We start from the raw sequence: 13,655 nt of genomic DNA, 5'->3' as shown, positions 1-13,655 counted from the left end.
CAAACAAAGCGTAATAATCAATTTTAAAAACTGGAGTAGACAAAGAATCAGGATGAGAACTAGAACTCGGTTCTTTGGTTCGACTGGGGTTGAACCTTAACATCATAAATGATAATAATAATAATTGTAATAATTTTATAGCTCATAGTATTTGCTAAAAATATCCGAACTCTTTTCTCAAAAAAAAAAAAAAAAAAAAACTCTTTAAATAATTTTTATGTGATTTTTACATTTTATAGTTTAATATCTCACTAATATAAAAATCACAAAATATAATTTAATGTAGTAGAAAATCAACTTATAAACCAATACTATTTTTATTAATAAATATAACTTGTGGGTGGGACGAATCTCTTACCCCAAGAAAGAATTATCCTTTTTAGAAATGGCGTTGAGCCTTAATCTTTAAGATTTTGCCCAATCTCACATCGAGGAGAGACGCCTCCCACTCATGCCTTATAAGCTTTTGGTCTAAAGATACGTGTACCACTAATACATGTTTAAAATAATAAACATGGGTTGTTTTTTTTTAAAAAAAATCAATACACACGGGTTTCAAAAGTTTAAAAAAAGAAAAGAAAAAAAGAACATTACGGTAAAGCCCCCTGGCCGAAGCCAAGGCCCTAAGAAGAAACGTAGGTTTAAGGAGGGTTTTAAGTTTTAAAGTTGAAAGGCGGCCGGTTGCTTGCAGTGTCTGAGAATTGAGGTAGTTTTAGTATAAGCTCCGTTTGTGTCTTCCACTCCCAGATCTCACTCTCTCTCTCTCGCTTCTCCGTTTTACTACTACTACAAGTCTACAACTACTACTTCTACTTCTTATTCATATTCATATGCCCATTTCAATTTTCTTCTTCTTCTTCTTCTTCTTCTTCTTCTGCTCGTTTTGGCGGTTCTCTTTCTCATCAATTAATCAAACATGTGGAGGAATTTCGCCAAACAAGCTTCTTCCAAAAACGTTATCAAGTTTTCTTCCTCCGACTCTCCACTTTCGATGAAATTTTCTCATGACTTCATTTCTGCCCAGAAGATTATTCCAACACGCTCAAATTCTTCTCTGGGTTTTTCTCCAATATCCATTCCCTTATTATTATTGTCTTCCCAAAACAATGGATTCGGATTAGGAAGACCCAGCTTCCCAAATTCCTCAAACCCTTTTGCCGCTTCTTCTTCTTCTGGGAACTGTAATTGTTATGCCACTGCTGCTGAGGCTGTTGCTATTACCTCCGAGGAGGAATTGTCTGGTTCTGGCTCCGATGAAGTCCAAGACTTGATGATCAGACATAGACATAGACAAGATCAACTGGTTGTGGCCTCTCAGTGGCAGCAGCCCAATCCCAAGCCCAAGAAAATGGTGGCTGGTATGGGGATAGCCAAGTATAATGTGCTTCGAAATCGGCAAATCAAGTTAGAGACCAAGGCCTGGGAAGATGCTGCCAAGGAGTACCAGGAGCTTCTTACTGATATGTGTGAGCAGAAGCTTGCTCCCAATTTGCCTTACATTAAGTCCTTATTTCTTGGTTGGTTTGAACCCTTAAGGGATGCTATTGCTGCTGATCAAGAGTCTAGAAAGGAAAAGAAGACTAAGCCCTCTCATTATCCCTTTTTCGATCAATTACCACCCGATATGATGGCTGTTATCACAATGCATAAGTTGATGGGATTGTTGATGACTAATACTGGTGGTGTTGGCAGTAGCAGGGTGGTGCAAGCTGCCCTTCAGATAGGTGAAGCAATCGAAAATGAGGTGGGTCTGTTTTTCACTTTTTCATTTCTCATACTTCTTTTACTCTGCACCCAACAGCTTCAGTGTTCATATTTAGTGATGAATTTGACAGAAATATGACCTTTTGATATCAAATAATTTGTCTTTTAACAATACTTCTCCTACAATTTACAAACTGTGGCTACAACTTAAACTATATGTGGCAATCAACTTCATTCTGTTAATGGTCCACTAACTCAAAAATTCCCTTCAGTGGTTGAATTCTAATGTTTAGTGATGGTGGGTTTCTTCATTGTCAAGATATATCATAAATTTACAATTTTCCCCAATCAGAGTAATTTTCCTGGTTTTCTCTTGCTGAAAGCTATTATGTAATGATTGCTTATGTGCATCAGGCTAGGATACACAGATTTTTTGAGAAGTCAAAGAAGAAGAGGGCAACGGATAAGAAAGTGGAAGGTGAATCTGATAAGAACACAACAGATAAGAAATCTGAAGGTGAATGTGATCCCATGACTAATGAACAGGAAAAATTGACGAATGAAAAAGAGAAACTACGGAAAAAAGTTCGTAACCTGTTGAAAAAGAAAAAGGTGGTTCAAGTAAGGGAAATAGTGAAGGAACAGGATGATTCAAAACCTTGGGGTCAGGAGGCTCAAGTTAAGGTCTGTGATGTCTGTACTTGTAAATATGGAAATGGTCTTTGTTGTTTTTATTGTTGTCATACCTTGGTTCTTGTAATTTCCAGGTCGGCTGCCGCTTGATTCAATTGTTGATGGAAACGGCTTATATACAACCTCCAATTGATCAATTTGGAGATGGTCCACCAGATATTCGGCCTGCATTTGTACACACCTTGAAAACTGTGACAAAAGAAGCACAGTCACAGTGAGGAGAATTCCATCTCCATTTAATTCAGTTTTTGTTCCTCTCTCTCATCGCTATGTATAATTGTGTTCTTTACCTTTGTTGTCTATAGGAAATGCAGCAGGAGATATGGTGTTATCGAATGTGACCCACTAGTTCGCAAAGGGCTGGAGAGAACTGTAAGTACACCACTACCTTCTTTGCATGGCATGTATTGAATGGTTGTTGGTTGGTATTTTTAACTAATAAAAGTTTTCTTTTTTGACACCATGCAAAGTGCAAGGATGTAATTTTTTGCACCCTTATTTATCCAAGATGAATAACAACAGTTCTACTTTCTGTTTGTCTAAACAGGCTAGGCACATGGTCATTCCTTATATGCCTATGTTAGTGCCTCCTATAAATTGGACAGGGTATGGCATCCAACTTTCTACCAAAATCTCTGTTTGTTTCATTCTGGGTTGTTCTAAGCAAAATGATATTTTTTAATTAGAGAATATAGGGTACTGGATCATACCAATATAGAATCCAAAATTTCTAATACCTTCTGCTTAAATTGCTTGTTATGCTACTTAAATGTTCAATGAAAGCTAGCTAATTTTATACTTTGAGCATTGCATGCTGGGTCTATCTTTTGATTTTTAGTTAAAAATTTGCAATTTTTGGCAGGTATGATAGAGGGGCATACTTGTTTTTACCATCGTATGTCATGCGAATTCATGGAGCGAGACAACAACGTGAAGCAGTTAAGAGGACTCCAAGAAAGCAACTAGAACCTGTTTTTGAGGTTTGAGAGCCCTGGGTTTTGTCTCTTTAGTGCTTGATCTGAATTTCTTCCTTAGTGTGGTCATTAGTTCTGTATCTTATTCCCCACCTATGAAAGGCCTTGAAAGTTCATCCTATGATCATACATTTTTGCTCTATGTTAGGCTTTCTTAATTTTGCTTGTCAGTTGTTGCACTAATGCTGTGATTGTTTTATGAAGTAGGCTCTAGATACACTTGGAAATACCAAATGGAGGGTAAACAAAAGGGTACTTAGTGTGATAGACAGAATATGGTCTAGTGGAGGTGGTCTTGCTGACTTGATTGACCGTGAAGATGTGGGTAACAATTTATTTTTCCTTTTTCATTGGTGGATTATTTTTCCACTCTTCTGAATCAAAGAAGTTCATGCTGTTCAACAAAATACTAAATTGCTATTTTCTTCCTTGTCACTGAAAATAATTATCCATTACAGCATTGTGCTTCTGGTTGTTAAGCTTTCATCTTCACTTTTCTGAAATAGGTCCCTCTGCCGGAGGAACCAGACACAGAAGATGAAACAGAAATTCGGAAATGGAAGTGGAAAGTTAAAGCTGCAAAAAAGGAGAATAGTGAGAGGCATTCACAGCGATGTGATATAGAACTTAAACTTGCTGTAAGAGCTACCTTGATTAGTTGAATCTACTTAGAACTGTTGAAGCTCCCAAACAGATTGTGTATTAATTCTTTTGATTGGGAAGCAGGTTGCTCGGAAGATGAAGGATGAGGAAGGCTTCTACTACCCTCACAACCTTGATTTCCGAGGTCGTGCATACCCCATGCACCCATATTTAAATCATCTTGGATCTGATCTGTGCCGAGGCATCCTAGAGTTTGCGGAGGGGCGTCCTCTTGGAAAGGCAGGATTAAGGTGGCTGAAGATACATTTGGCAAATTTGTATGCTGGTGGTGTGGATAAGTTATCTTATGAGGGCCGAATAGCATTTGCTGAAAACCATTTGGATGATATCTTCGATTCCGCAGACAGGCCCCTTGAAGGTAAGCGGTGGTGGTTGGGTGCGGAGGATCCATTTCAATGCTTGGCAGCTTGTATTAATCTCTCGGAAGCATTGAGAAACCCCTCCCCAGAAACTACTATTTCTCACATGCCTGTCCACCAGGTACTTTTTTCCTTACGTGTTGTCACAAATGTTATTCTGGTAATATTTTTATTGAGTAAATAATACCCTAGTATGTACTTGATACTCTGTTTCACTTCAAGAAATAATCAAAATCAAAATACTTCTCTGGAAACTTTTTAATCTATAATGAGATGAAACAAAGTGTTTAATCCCCAAAAGAGGAGAAGGCAGAAAGTTAATTTGGATGCAATTGTATCAATTGGAACTAAAGTCAGGATATTATTGCATGCATAAATTTTTGTGCTTCTCTATGTGCACTCTACTGTCTGCCTGTGTGAATGAGGTTTGCTTCTGCATGTGTTTCATTTGGTAGAAGTGAATGTTTAGTTTCTTAAAGCTGAATTTTCTTTTTATAATTTACTTTATCAATCTGCTGTTTCAGATTGACTGGAAAAATTTCTAATGATTATAAAGATTTGAGCTGGCCCTAAGGTCTATAATGTGGAGCTTTGCCCCTTATAGGCAATTGGCACATTTATCCATTGTTGGCTTATAGTACAGTCTACATTTGCAAGAGAGTTTTTTTTTTTTTTTTGGGTAATCTCTTAATAACGGGTTTATATTTGAATCTTTTACACATGCGCACACACATTCTGCTAAACCCATGCTTTGGTTTATTGTCCCAACTCTAGTATTTTCCTTATTTTTCTTTCTCTCTCGATTCTTCTGCAAGGATGGTTCGTGTAATGGCTTACAACATTATGCTGCCCTTGGAAGGGACAAGGTAACAAACTTCTCTAATTGCTTTAATAGAAGAAAGATGCTGTACACATAAGATGCACAATGAAGCTCTCTTATATGGATGTATGATCTAAGTGTGCTTTTAGGACATATATATCATTAATGAGCCTTTCATATTAAGCTAAAGTTCTTTTTGGACATAAATTTGATGCTTTAAAACTTGCAACAAATAAATTACATATTGTGAGAGAGAGAGGTTACATGAGGAAGACTTGGTTCTGCTATATGCATATATGATATATCTTCTAATGGTTATCAAACTACCTCTAGGGGAATTCAAAATTCTCAGGCTGCTTAAATCTTGGCAAATTAATTTCCATCATTCTTGTCTAACATGTGTGTTATACTCCTTACACTTCTCTGCAATTTTTATTTTTTTATTTTTTATTTTTAATTTGTTGATTAAATTGCTTTAATTTCATAGTTGGGAGCGGCTGCAGTAAATCTTGTTGCGGGAGATAAACCTGCAGATGTTTACTCAGGAATTGCTGCCAGGTTAGCACTCTATCTGTGTGTGTGAGAATATATTAGCAGGGGACAAATTGTTCTGATGGATTGAAAAGAAATCTGTAAATGAAAACCAAATCAAAATGACAAGTGGAAGGAAGCCCCTTACACACAAAAATAAACATTTTTCCCTAGTAGTGTAAAACAAAAGACAATCTCCCGTGAATCTTATTCTTTCAAGGCAGTGCAATGAGATCAATTTTGATGGCTTTTATTTCTTGAGTATTTCTTTTAGATAAGTCCTTTGTTGACTTGTTCAGGTTGGTTAGCTCTGTTGGATATCAAGTTATTCTTGCATAGATAGGATGGGTTCTAGAAGTGTTTTTACTTTCTTTTCGGTAAAATTTTAAAGTGGGGGTGGGGGAGGACAAATATGCTAGATGATGCCAGGTAAGGTTGCAGCCCACAGTAAGGGATACAATTTCACTGGGGATTAGGAAAGTGAGGGGAAAAATGAAATTACAACATCCTTACCCCCCAAAATAAGGTGAATATCCTATATAATGGGTGCTTTACTGGATGAATCCAAAACTGAGAATCATATGAACAAGGATTTGAAAGGTAATGTCATGATATCTCCATGGTGCAGGGGGTGCAAAGATAATTTTATATTAATTTAGTTTTATTTAAATTTGAACTCAATTGTATTTTTACTATTAGTCCATTGGATTTCATTTTTAGGTCTAATTGGCTAATGAGGTTATTCATATTTTTTGTGATTTCCTATAGTTACGGTTATTTTTGGAATTTCCAATAATTAGGATGACTAAAGTCAATTAGGCTTAGGATTTAGTCTTAATAGTCTATATAAGCATGCTATTATACTCCTATAGAGACAAGTTCATGATGTGTAAAATATTTATTTGAATTTTTCCAATGCCTTAGTGTTAAATAACAGTATTCAAATCTCACACAAGATTATGATTAAAATTACAATAAACATTTATGTTTTATAAATCAGTTATTTTGATTAAAAACCAGTTTTACTAATAAAATGTTTCATTGATTTTCAGTTATCTACTAATCAAAAAAAATTTATTTTCAGTTATCTGTTTTTAAAAAGTTCAAATAATTCTTCCTGTTGGTGTTTAATTATTTGAATGGTTTTAACCCAAAGGGTTGGACTGATTCCTAAGACCTCATGAGATCTATGATGTCTTGGGTTCAAAATCTCTAACCAGCATCTTGGGGTCACCCCAAAGAATTCTCCTTATAATCACTTGGTGCGTGTGGGTTGAAGGACTACACACACTTGAGGAATAATTAGGTGCCCGAAGCACTCTCACCGTTGTTAGAAAAAATAAAAAAAGGTTTTGCACTTTTTGCATGCTATTATCATGCTTCTGTACAAGAGTCCAGTAATTCTAACGTTGAAGTGACTAAAATTTCCAAGAGCAATTTTGTTAATCAATATAGTTGAAATTATTGTTACCAGTAACCACTTGCCTTGTAGCCAAGTAGTACTTCTCTCCCTTTAACAACAGAGGTCATGGGATCAAGTTATGAAAATATAGGGATTTATAAGGGGAAATGTAGCCAGTACCCTCATTGTTTAACCTACTGTCATCTTTTCATAAAAAATCTGATTGAACTTTGTTGTTATGGTTGCAGAGTACTTGATATCATGAGGAGAGATGCAGAGAAAGATCCTGCAAGTAATCCAAATGCATTGCATGCGAGGCTTTTAATCAATCAGGTTCTCATCATTATTTGTCATTGCATTTTTATTTTTGTAAAATGGATTAGGATCCTTAAGAGTTTTTACAGCAACTCCACCATGAAGTTCCTAAAATGGATTAAGATCCTATGTTTTCATCATTTTGAAATGAATGGATTGAATTTTGCCACATCATCAGTACTTTAAATAGATACCAAAATAGTTATTGTCAACATTTGTTTAAAAGTTGGCTCTAGCAAGAATTGATAGGAAGATGGTATTAATCCTTGTCATGTGCAATGCACGACTCACTCAACCCAGCCAACTAAGTGAGTCATGTGCATTGAACATGACAAGTGTTGTTAAAAGTGCACTTTAGCGTGCTTAAGCTCAAAGCTTCAAGCTCCCAATGCTACGCTAGCAAAAAAAAGCTCACTTAAAGAAAAGCGCTTTAGGCACGCTTTTTTGGTGCTTTTTGAAGAAGCGCAAAGTATTATTTTTTACAATTTATAAGTTACAAACAAGGTTAATTTACAATTCTTGTGCCTTTTGGTCTTTGACTTTTAGATATTTGTTGATTGAACCATATACATCATGATCATAACTATTATGGTTATGTACTTTTATAAAGCACAAGAGAATTATACAAAATATTATGTCTAAACTTTATATGACTAGATTATTAGCATATTAATCATTGATAATTTTTTTCAATTTACTATATAAAAATTTTAAGAATTTAAATAACTTAAGTAAAATTTGAGCTTACAAACATTATACAATTGCACTTACAGGTAAAATCTACAAATTTTGAGTTATTATTATTATTATTTTATTATATGTTAAGAATATTTTTATTAGAAGTTAATGAGATATTACATTTGAAAACTTACTTTACTTTAATCAAGCGTGTGCTTGTGCTTTGCACCTAGGCTCCGAAAGGCTTATGCACTTAAGCGTGCTTAACGCTTTTACCAACATTGTCGGGACATCTGTCCTTTTCCTAGAGGTGGTTGGAGCTCGAGGCTCCAAACATATTTGTGTTTGGAGCCAAAGCTTTTCCTTGTTTAAATATTGATGATGTGGTAAAATCCTATCCAATTATTTCAAAATGAATGGACAGGATTTTCGTTGCTCCACGATAGAATTGCTCTAAGAATTTTAGAGGATCCTAATCCATGAAAATTCTTGTTCAAGATTATCTATTTGGCGTATAGTAGTTGTTAACATTATGAAGACTGACTTTATTGGCTCAGCTAACACTATTCTATTTTATGTGAATTAGGTGGCTTGGAGTTTATGAATTTTATTTGGCACTGCTTGTGCTGATTGCTCATGTTATAATGCTAATAAATTTTTTCATTACTGGGTATCCAATAGGTGGACCGAAAATTGGTGAAGCAAACAGTAATGACATCAGTATATGGTGTAACTTATATCGGTGCCCGTGATCAGATCAAGAAGAGATTAAAGGAACGTTGTGCCATTGCAGATGATTCAGAGCTGTTTGCTGCATCTTGCTATGCTGCGAAGGTATGAGAATAATACTGAACTGTGTGTCTCTGTGTTTGTGCAATGCATGCACTCTTGTGTGCATTGTGTCTTTGAGTCTGCATTTATAACCTTGTACTGAATATTTCACTGCATGGGCAGACCACCTTGACTGCCTTAGGAGAGATGTTTGAAGCTGCAAGAAGCATCATGAGCTGGCTTGGCGATTGTGCAAAGGTGTGTCTCATTTGTTTGGTGATCTATTGTGTATCAAGCAAGTTCTTTTTCTTTTTGGTATGCCAACAATTTGCTGATCATGCCTTAAGAAGTAACATGTTCATAAAAGAGAGTAACTGAAATAGGAATATTAAGTTAAGATTCGAAATGAAGAAATTTTCTTAAAGATAGGGGTGACCACTACTGATAAAAAGAAGTGGGAGAGTCTTTTGACATTCTTTGATCGTGTGTAGAGGAGAGCAATTAATGCACCAATGAGAAAGAGTGAATTGATTCAAGTCAAGGGAACCAAAAAAAGGTAGAGAAAGACCTTAACTAACATCAATATTAGTAAAAAAGAATCTTCAATAAGGAGATAATAGAAAATATGACTTTGGATAAAATAGAATGGCTTATAGAGTACATGTGGTTGACTATGATTACTCTGTTGAGGATCTGTAGCTGACCCAAAATATTGGGACTAGGACTTTGTTGTTGTTATCGTTGTTCTTTTATATACATGCCAATGTTTTTCATGTATGGAATTGGCTTGGACCTTTCAAGTTTCTTGGTCAAACACAGAGCATCATGTACATTTGTTAAAGTGTCTCAAATCCTAGTCTACTAAATGTCCATGTGCCAAATCCTGTTAAGAGGGTAACAGGTGTGGGAACTTTGATAGACCTGATTGGTTTCTACTAATATTTATAATTTACCTATTGTCTCAAAAGTCTGAGCTACTAGGGAATGATGAATTTAATGATTCAACCATTATTTTAACACTTTCCCTCAGATGTAGGCCTAGACTCCCCCTCATTCCCCTTTTAATTCATATTTTTATAAATGGAAAAATTTATTCAATTTGGGCCCCTCATTCCTCCTTTTATTCTTTGTTGGTGGCTTTTCCTTTGGTTTGATTCTTCATCAGGCATTATAGGTAATGCTTAAGTGCAATAAGAATCCCAAATATGGTTTTCTTGTTGCCTTTTGCACATATCCATGTATGGTATGGTATGGAATTTCTGGTGCTAGAATTTTGTTGCATTATTGTAATCTTGTGGTCAGGAAGCAGTGTAATATTTGTACTCATTGCTGTTGAGCTGCTTACTCTCTGGCAGCTGTCTCTCAACATGATGTTGGCAATTTTAAAGTATATGTTTCTTTTTCAAGTTTTGTGCTTAGTAGTTATTGCTTATGCTCTTGTATAAATGTAGTATTGTTCACTATTTTGTACAACTGATACCTAAATTTAACGTATAACAGGTGATAGCTTCGGAGAATCAACCCGTACGATGGACCACCCCTCTTGGACTTCCTGTGGTACAACCTTACCGGCAATTGGGAAGGCACCTTGTAATGTTCTTATAAAATTATAGAACTTCAAATTGGCTGATGCACTTATTTTTAAAGTTAGGACAATTTAAAACAAATACAACATTAAAATTTAGTATGTCATTAAGGCTGTGTTCAATTTAATGCAGATTAAGACCTCTCTTCAGGTGTTGACACTACGACGGGAAACTGACAAGGTAGCTTTCTTCAATCTTTTTCTCATATCTTTTTTCCCTAGAGAGAAGTGTTGAATTTATGCCGAGTTCTTGTCTGATAAATTAGGGCAGTCAATGGATAGAAATCCAGTTATAAAATCAATCCATTTCTGTCCTGATTTGGATTTAAATCTAAGCTAAAATATCAAATAGAGAGTCTAAACTTATTTTATATATATCTATTTATATATATATATATATATTATATCTATATATATATAGAGAGAGAAAGAGAGAGAGATGGGTTTAAGTTACACTTGGTGTAACTTCACAAAAGTTACACCTTTGTTAGACCATAGATTTCCAATAGATCTAATGGTTAAAATAACACTACTGGGCATGTTAGCATTGAATATTTATTGCTTGCCAAATCAACTAATCTATTCAATTCTATCATTTATTTTTCTATCTAGCCTTATCAATTACAACTCTCAAAGCAGGGGAGATATTTCTCTGCCATGGATGCACAGAAGAGACCTCTTCCTAATGAACTTAATATCAAATCATTATTGAATGTAAAAGTTTTACCCTATCAACGTATTTTTCTATAACCAACTTACCAACAAGGCCAAGCCCTGTAAAACAGAAAATCTCTTCCTGACGCTAACATCAATCACATGAAGTTACAATAAAGAGAAATAAACAAGAGAGCACTCAATCAAATAGAAGAAAGCCAATATGATTATTGGAGTATTTCCAACAGATCATTCAAATCCTTTTTTCATATTTAAAAAAAAAAAAATCTGATGGTTCAAATCTACATCCAATTTTTAGTTAAAAAGCCACCTTTCATTTCCCTTAGGTAACTACTCTTACGGACATAATTCTCTACGAACTCTCATTCCTCTACCCAGTCCCAACGACACCAACTCCATTTCTTTAGTTCTTCCACAAGTCCACCACCCTCTCCCTCAACTTTTTGAGAGCTGTAATTATTAAGGAGAGAGAGAGAGAAAATAAAAAAGTAATAAATAGATTAGTTAATTTAGCAAGCATTAAATGTTCAATGCTGACATGGCCAATAGTGTTATTTTGACCATTAGATCTATTAGAAATTTATGGTCTAAAAAATATGTAACTTCAAATGTAACTTGAACCCATCTCATATATATATATATATATATATAGAGAGAGAGAGAGAGAGAGAGAGAGATCTGAATCAAATTAGTACTCAGATTTGAGCTGAAATCCTGTGGGATCCACATGAAGTCAACTGGTTACAGCCAGATACTGATATTTATCCCATATATGATTTTAAAGTAATCTCATACTTGAGTTTAAAGCTATGTAAGAACCAATCCTTTGATAACTATTTTTTTTTTTTGTTCTCACTTTCATAGGTCATGGTTAAGCGGCAGAGGACAGCTTTTCCCCCAAATTTTGTGCACTCCCTTGACGGTTCGCACATGATGATGACTGCTGTTGCCTGCAAAAAGGCAGGCCTGAACTTTGCAGGTTTGTTCTGAATATCTTCCCCCTTTATATATATCACAAACATATGTGCATTAACATGTTTGAAATTTCACCATATGATACCAATGTTTAATTACAGGAGTCCACGATTCATATTGGACCCATGCATCTGATGTTGATGAAATGAACAAAATACTCAGAGAAAATTTTGTTGAACTATACGGGGCCCCAATATTAGAGAATGTAAAGTACCTCCGATTTTGTTATTTACTTGTGATTGGTGGTTTGTTATATTACACTCACTGGGGTATGATAATGTTTGATGATTGCTTTTGTTTTACTTTATACAGTTATTGGAGAGCTTCCAGAAGTCTTTCCCTAAGTTGAACTTTCCTCCCTTACCGGAGCGGGGAGACTTTGATCTTAGAGATGTGCTAGAATCTCCTTATTTCTTCAACTAGTCTGAGCCAAATGCTTACTTCAGTAGTGCCCCTTCTTAACTTGGACTCTGTATCTCTGTCATTCAATGGAAGGTGATTACAGCTTAGCTCTTCCATTCATCAGGCATGAGATTGTTGAGGCAAGATCCTATAGGCCATTATAGAAATAAAGTTGAGAAGAAACTCAAGGTTTGGCTACCCACAATCAGTTTCCTGCAGGAATTCTTGTACATATTGTCAAAACGGAATGCATTCAGCCATTAGCAGGAAATATCCCAAACAAGGGATTCGGTCCTATCTTCTCCATCTACTACTTTGAAAGGAACTGAGAAAATGAGATGGATGTAACGTGCAGCATTTTTGGAAAGAACAGGAACAGCTCCAACATTTTTTTGATGAGTAGGGTTAGGTATAAAGCAGAGGAAGTTAGAGCTGCAACACTTTAGGAGATTAAAACAAATTAGCAAAGGATTATAGTCCTGGATACCATATCGAGGTTCTATATCTTCATAAACAAGTGCAACAAGTCTCAGTGGGCTTCTGATAATTTTGCTCAACTAGTCTATTGGATTGTTGGCAGTGTCTTTCTTTGTGAGTAAAGTTTACCATTTCATGTGTAGAATCTATTCTGATACTAGTTATTGTCCTCCCTTTTGATTCTTTCTCTGATTCAAAGCAACATTTTTCAATTGATTCTAAAGAAATAAAGAGAAAATAATACATTTTGAGTTGTTTAATATGCTTGCAGTACTACATATCCCCCATCAACTGATGCATCCTCTTTTAAGTTTTTTAAACAATGGCCTGGTCTCCCCTCATAATATTACAAAGAAAAAGGCCACACCAATGACAAGAATTGAGGTCTGATCTATTAGAATATCCATTCTGATTATCAGCAATGTATATGAATATGATCTATGCATAAGCGTTCATCCAAGTGGATAGGCATCTGTCTGTGCCTCCCAACTAATGATTGGCTATGTCCAAATTGTCTGGATGGTAGTGGAGGGAACATGGGGTGCAGTTCTTCATCACAAAACTGTGGAATTCACACAACACGTATCCCTCGTAGAAAAAACAATTTTTTTTTTTTCAAGAAAATAAAACG

At 35.4% G+C, this 13,655-nt stretch overlaps 1 protein-coding gene across 1 annotated transcript; it reads left to right on the top strand.

Moving 5' to 3' along the window:
• The first annotated feature begins 609 nt into the window (after positions 1–609).
• Positions 610–13,284, top strand: LOC115979027 (DNA-directed RNA polymerase 1, mitochondrial). The gene is made up of 19 exons (XM_031100973.1): positions 610–1,744; positions 2,119–2,388; positions 2,472–2,611; positions 2,703–2,769; positions 2,945–3,003; positions 3,260–3,377; positions 3,579–3,692; positions 3,878–4,009; positions 4,098–4,514; positions 5,209–5,259; positions 5,701–5,771; positions 7,395–7,479; positions 8,821–8,973; positions 9,094–9,168; positions 10,411–10,500; positions 10,629–10,676; positions 12,035–12,149; positions 12,247–12,350; positions 12,458–13,284. The coding sequence occupies exons 1-19, from the start codon at positions 917–919 to the stop codon at positions 12,566–12,568; spliced, it is 3,048 nt and encodes a 1,015-aa protein (XP_030956833.1). The 5' UTR covers positions 610–916; the 3' UTR covers positions 12,569–13,284.
• Positions 13,285–13,655: the final 371 nt, after the last annotated feature.

This window comes from Quercus lobata, chromosome 3, assembly GCF_001633185.2.
Source record: "Quercus lobata isolate SW786 chromosome 3, ValleyOak3.0 Primary Assembly, whole genome shotgun sequence".
Classification (NCBI taxonomy): Eukaryota; Viridiplantae; Streptophyta; class Magnoliopsida; order Fagales; family Fagaceae; genus Quercus; species Quercus lobata.
This window is presented reverse-complemented; position numbering and strand designations above follow the sequence as displayed.

Coding starts and splice junctions, on each gene's coding strand:
- LOC115979027 (XM_031100973.1), top strand. CDS start 917: ATGTGGAGGAATTTCGCCAAACAAGCTTCTTCCAAAAACGTTATCAAG. Junction 7,480..8,820: donor CGAGGCTTTTAATCAATCAG/GTTCTCATCATT, acceptor GGTATCCAATAG/GTGGACCGAAAATTGGTGAA. Junction 10,677..12,034: donor TACGACGGGAAACTGACAAG/GTAGCTTTCTTC, acceptor TCACTTTCATAG/GTCATGGTTAAGCGGCAGAG.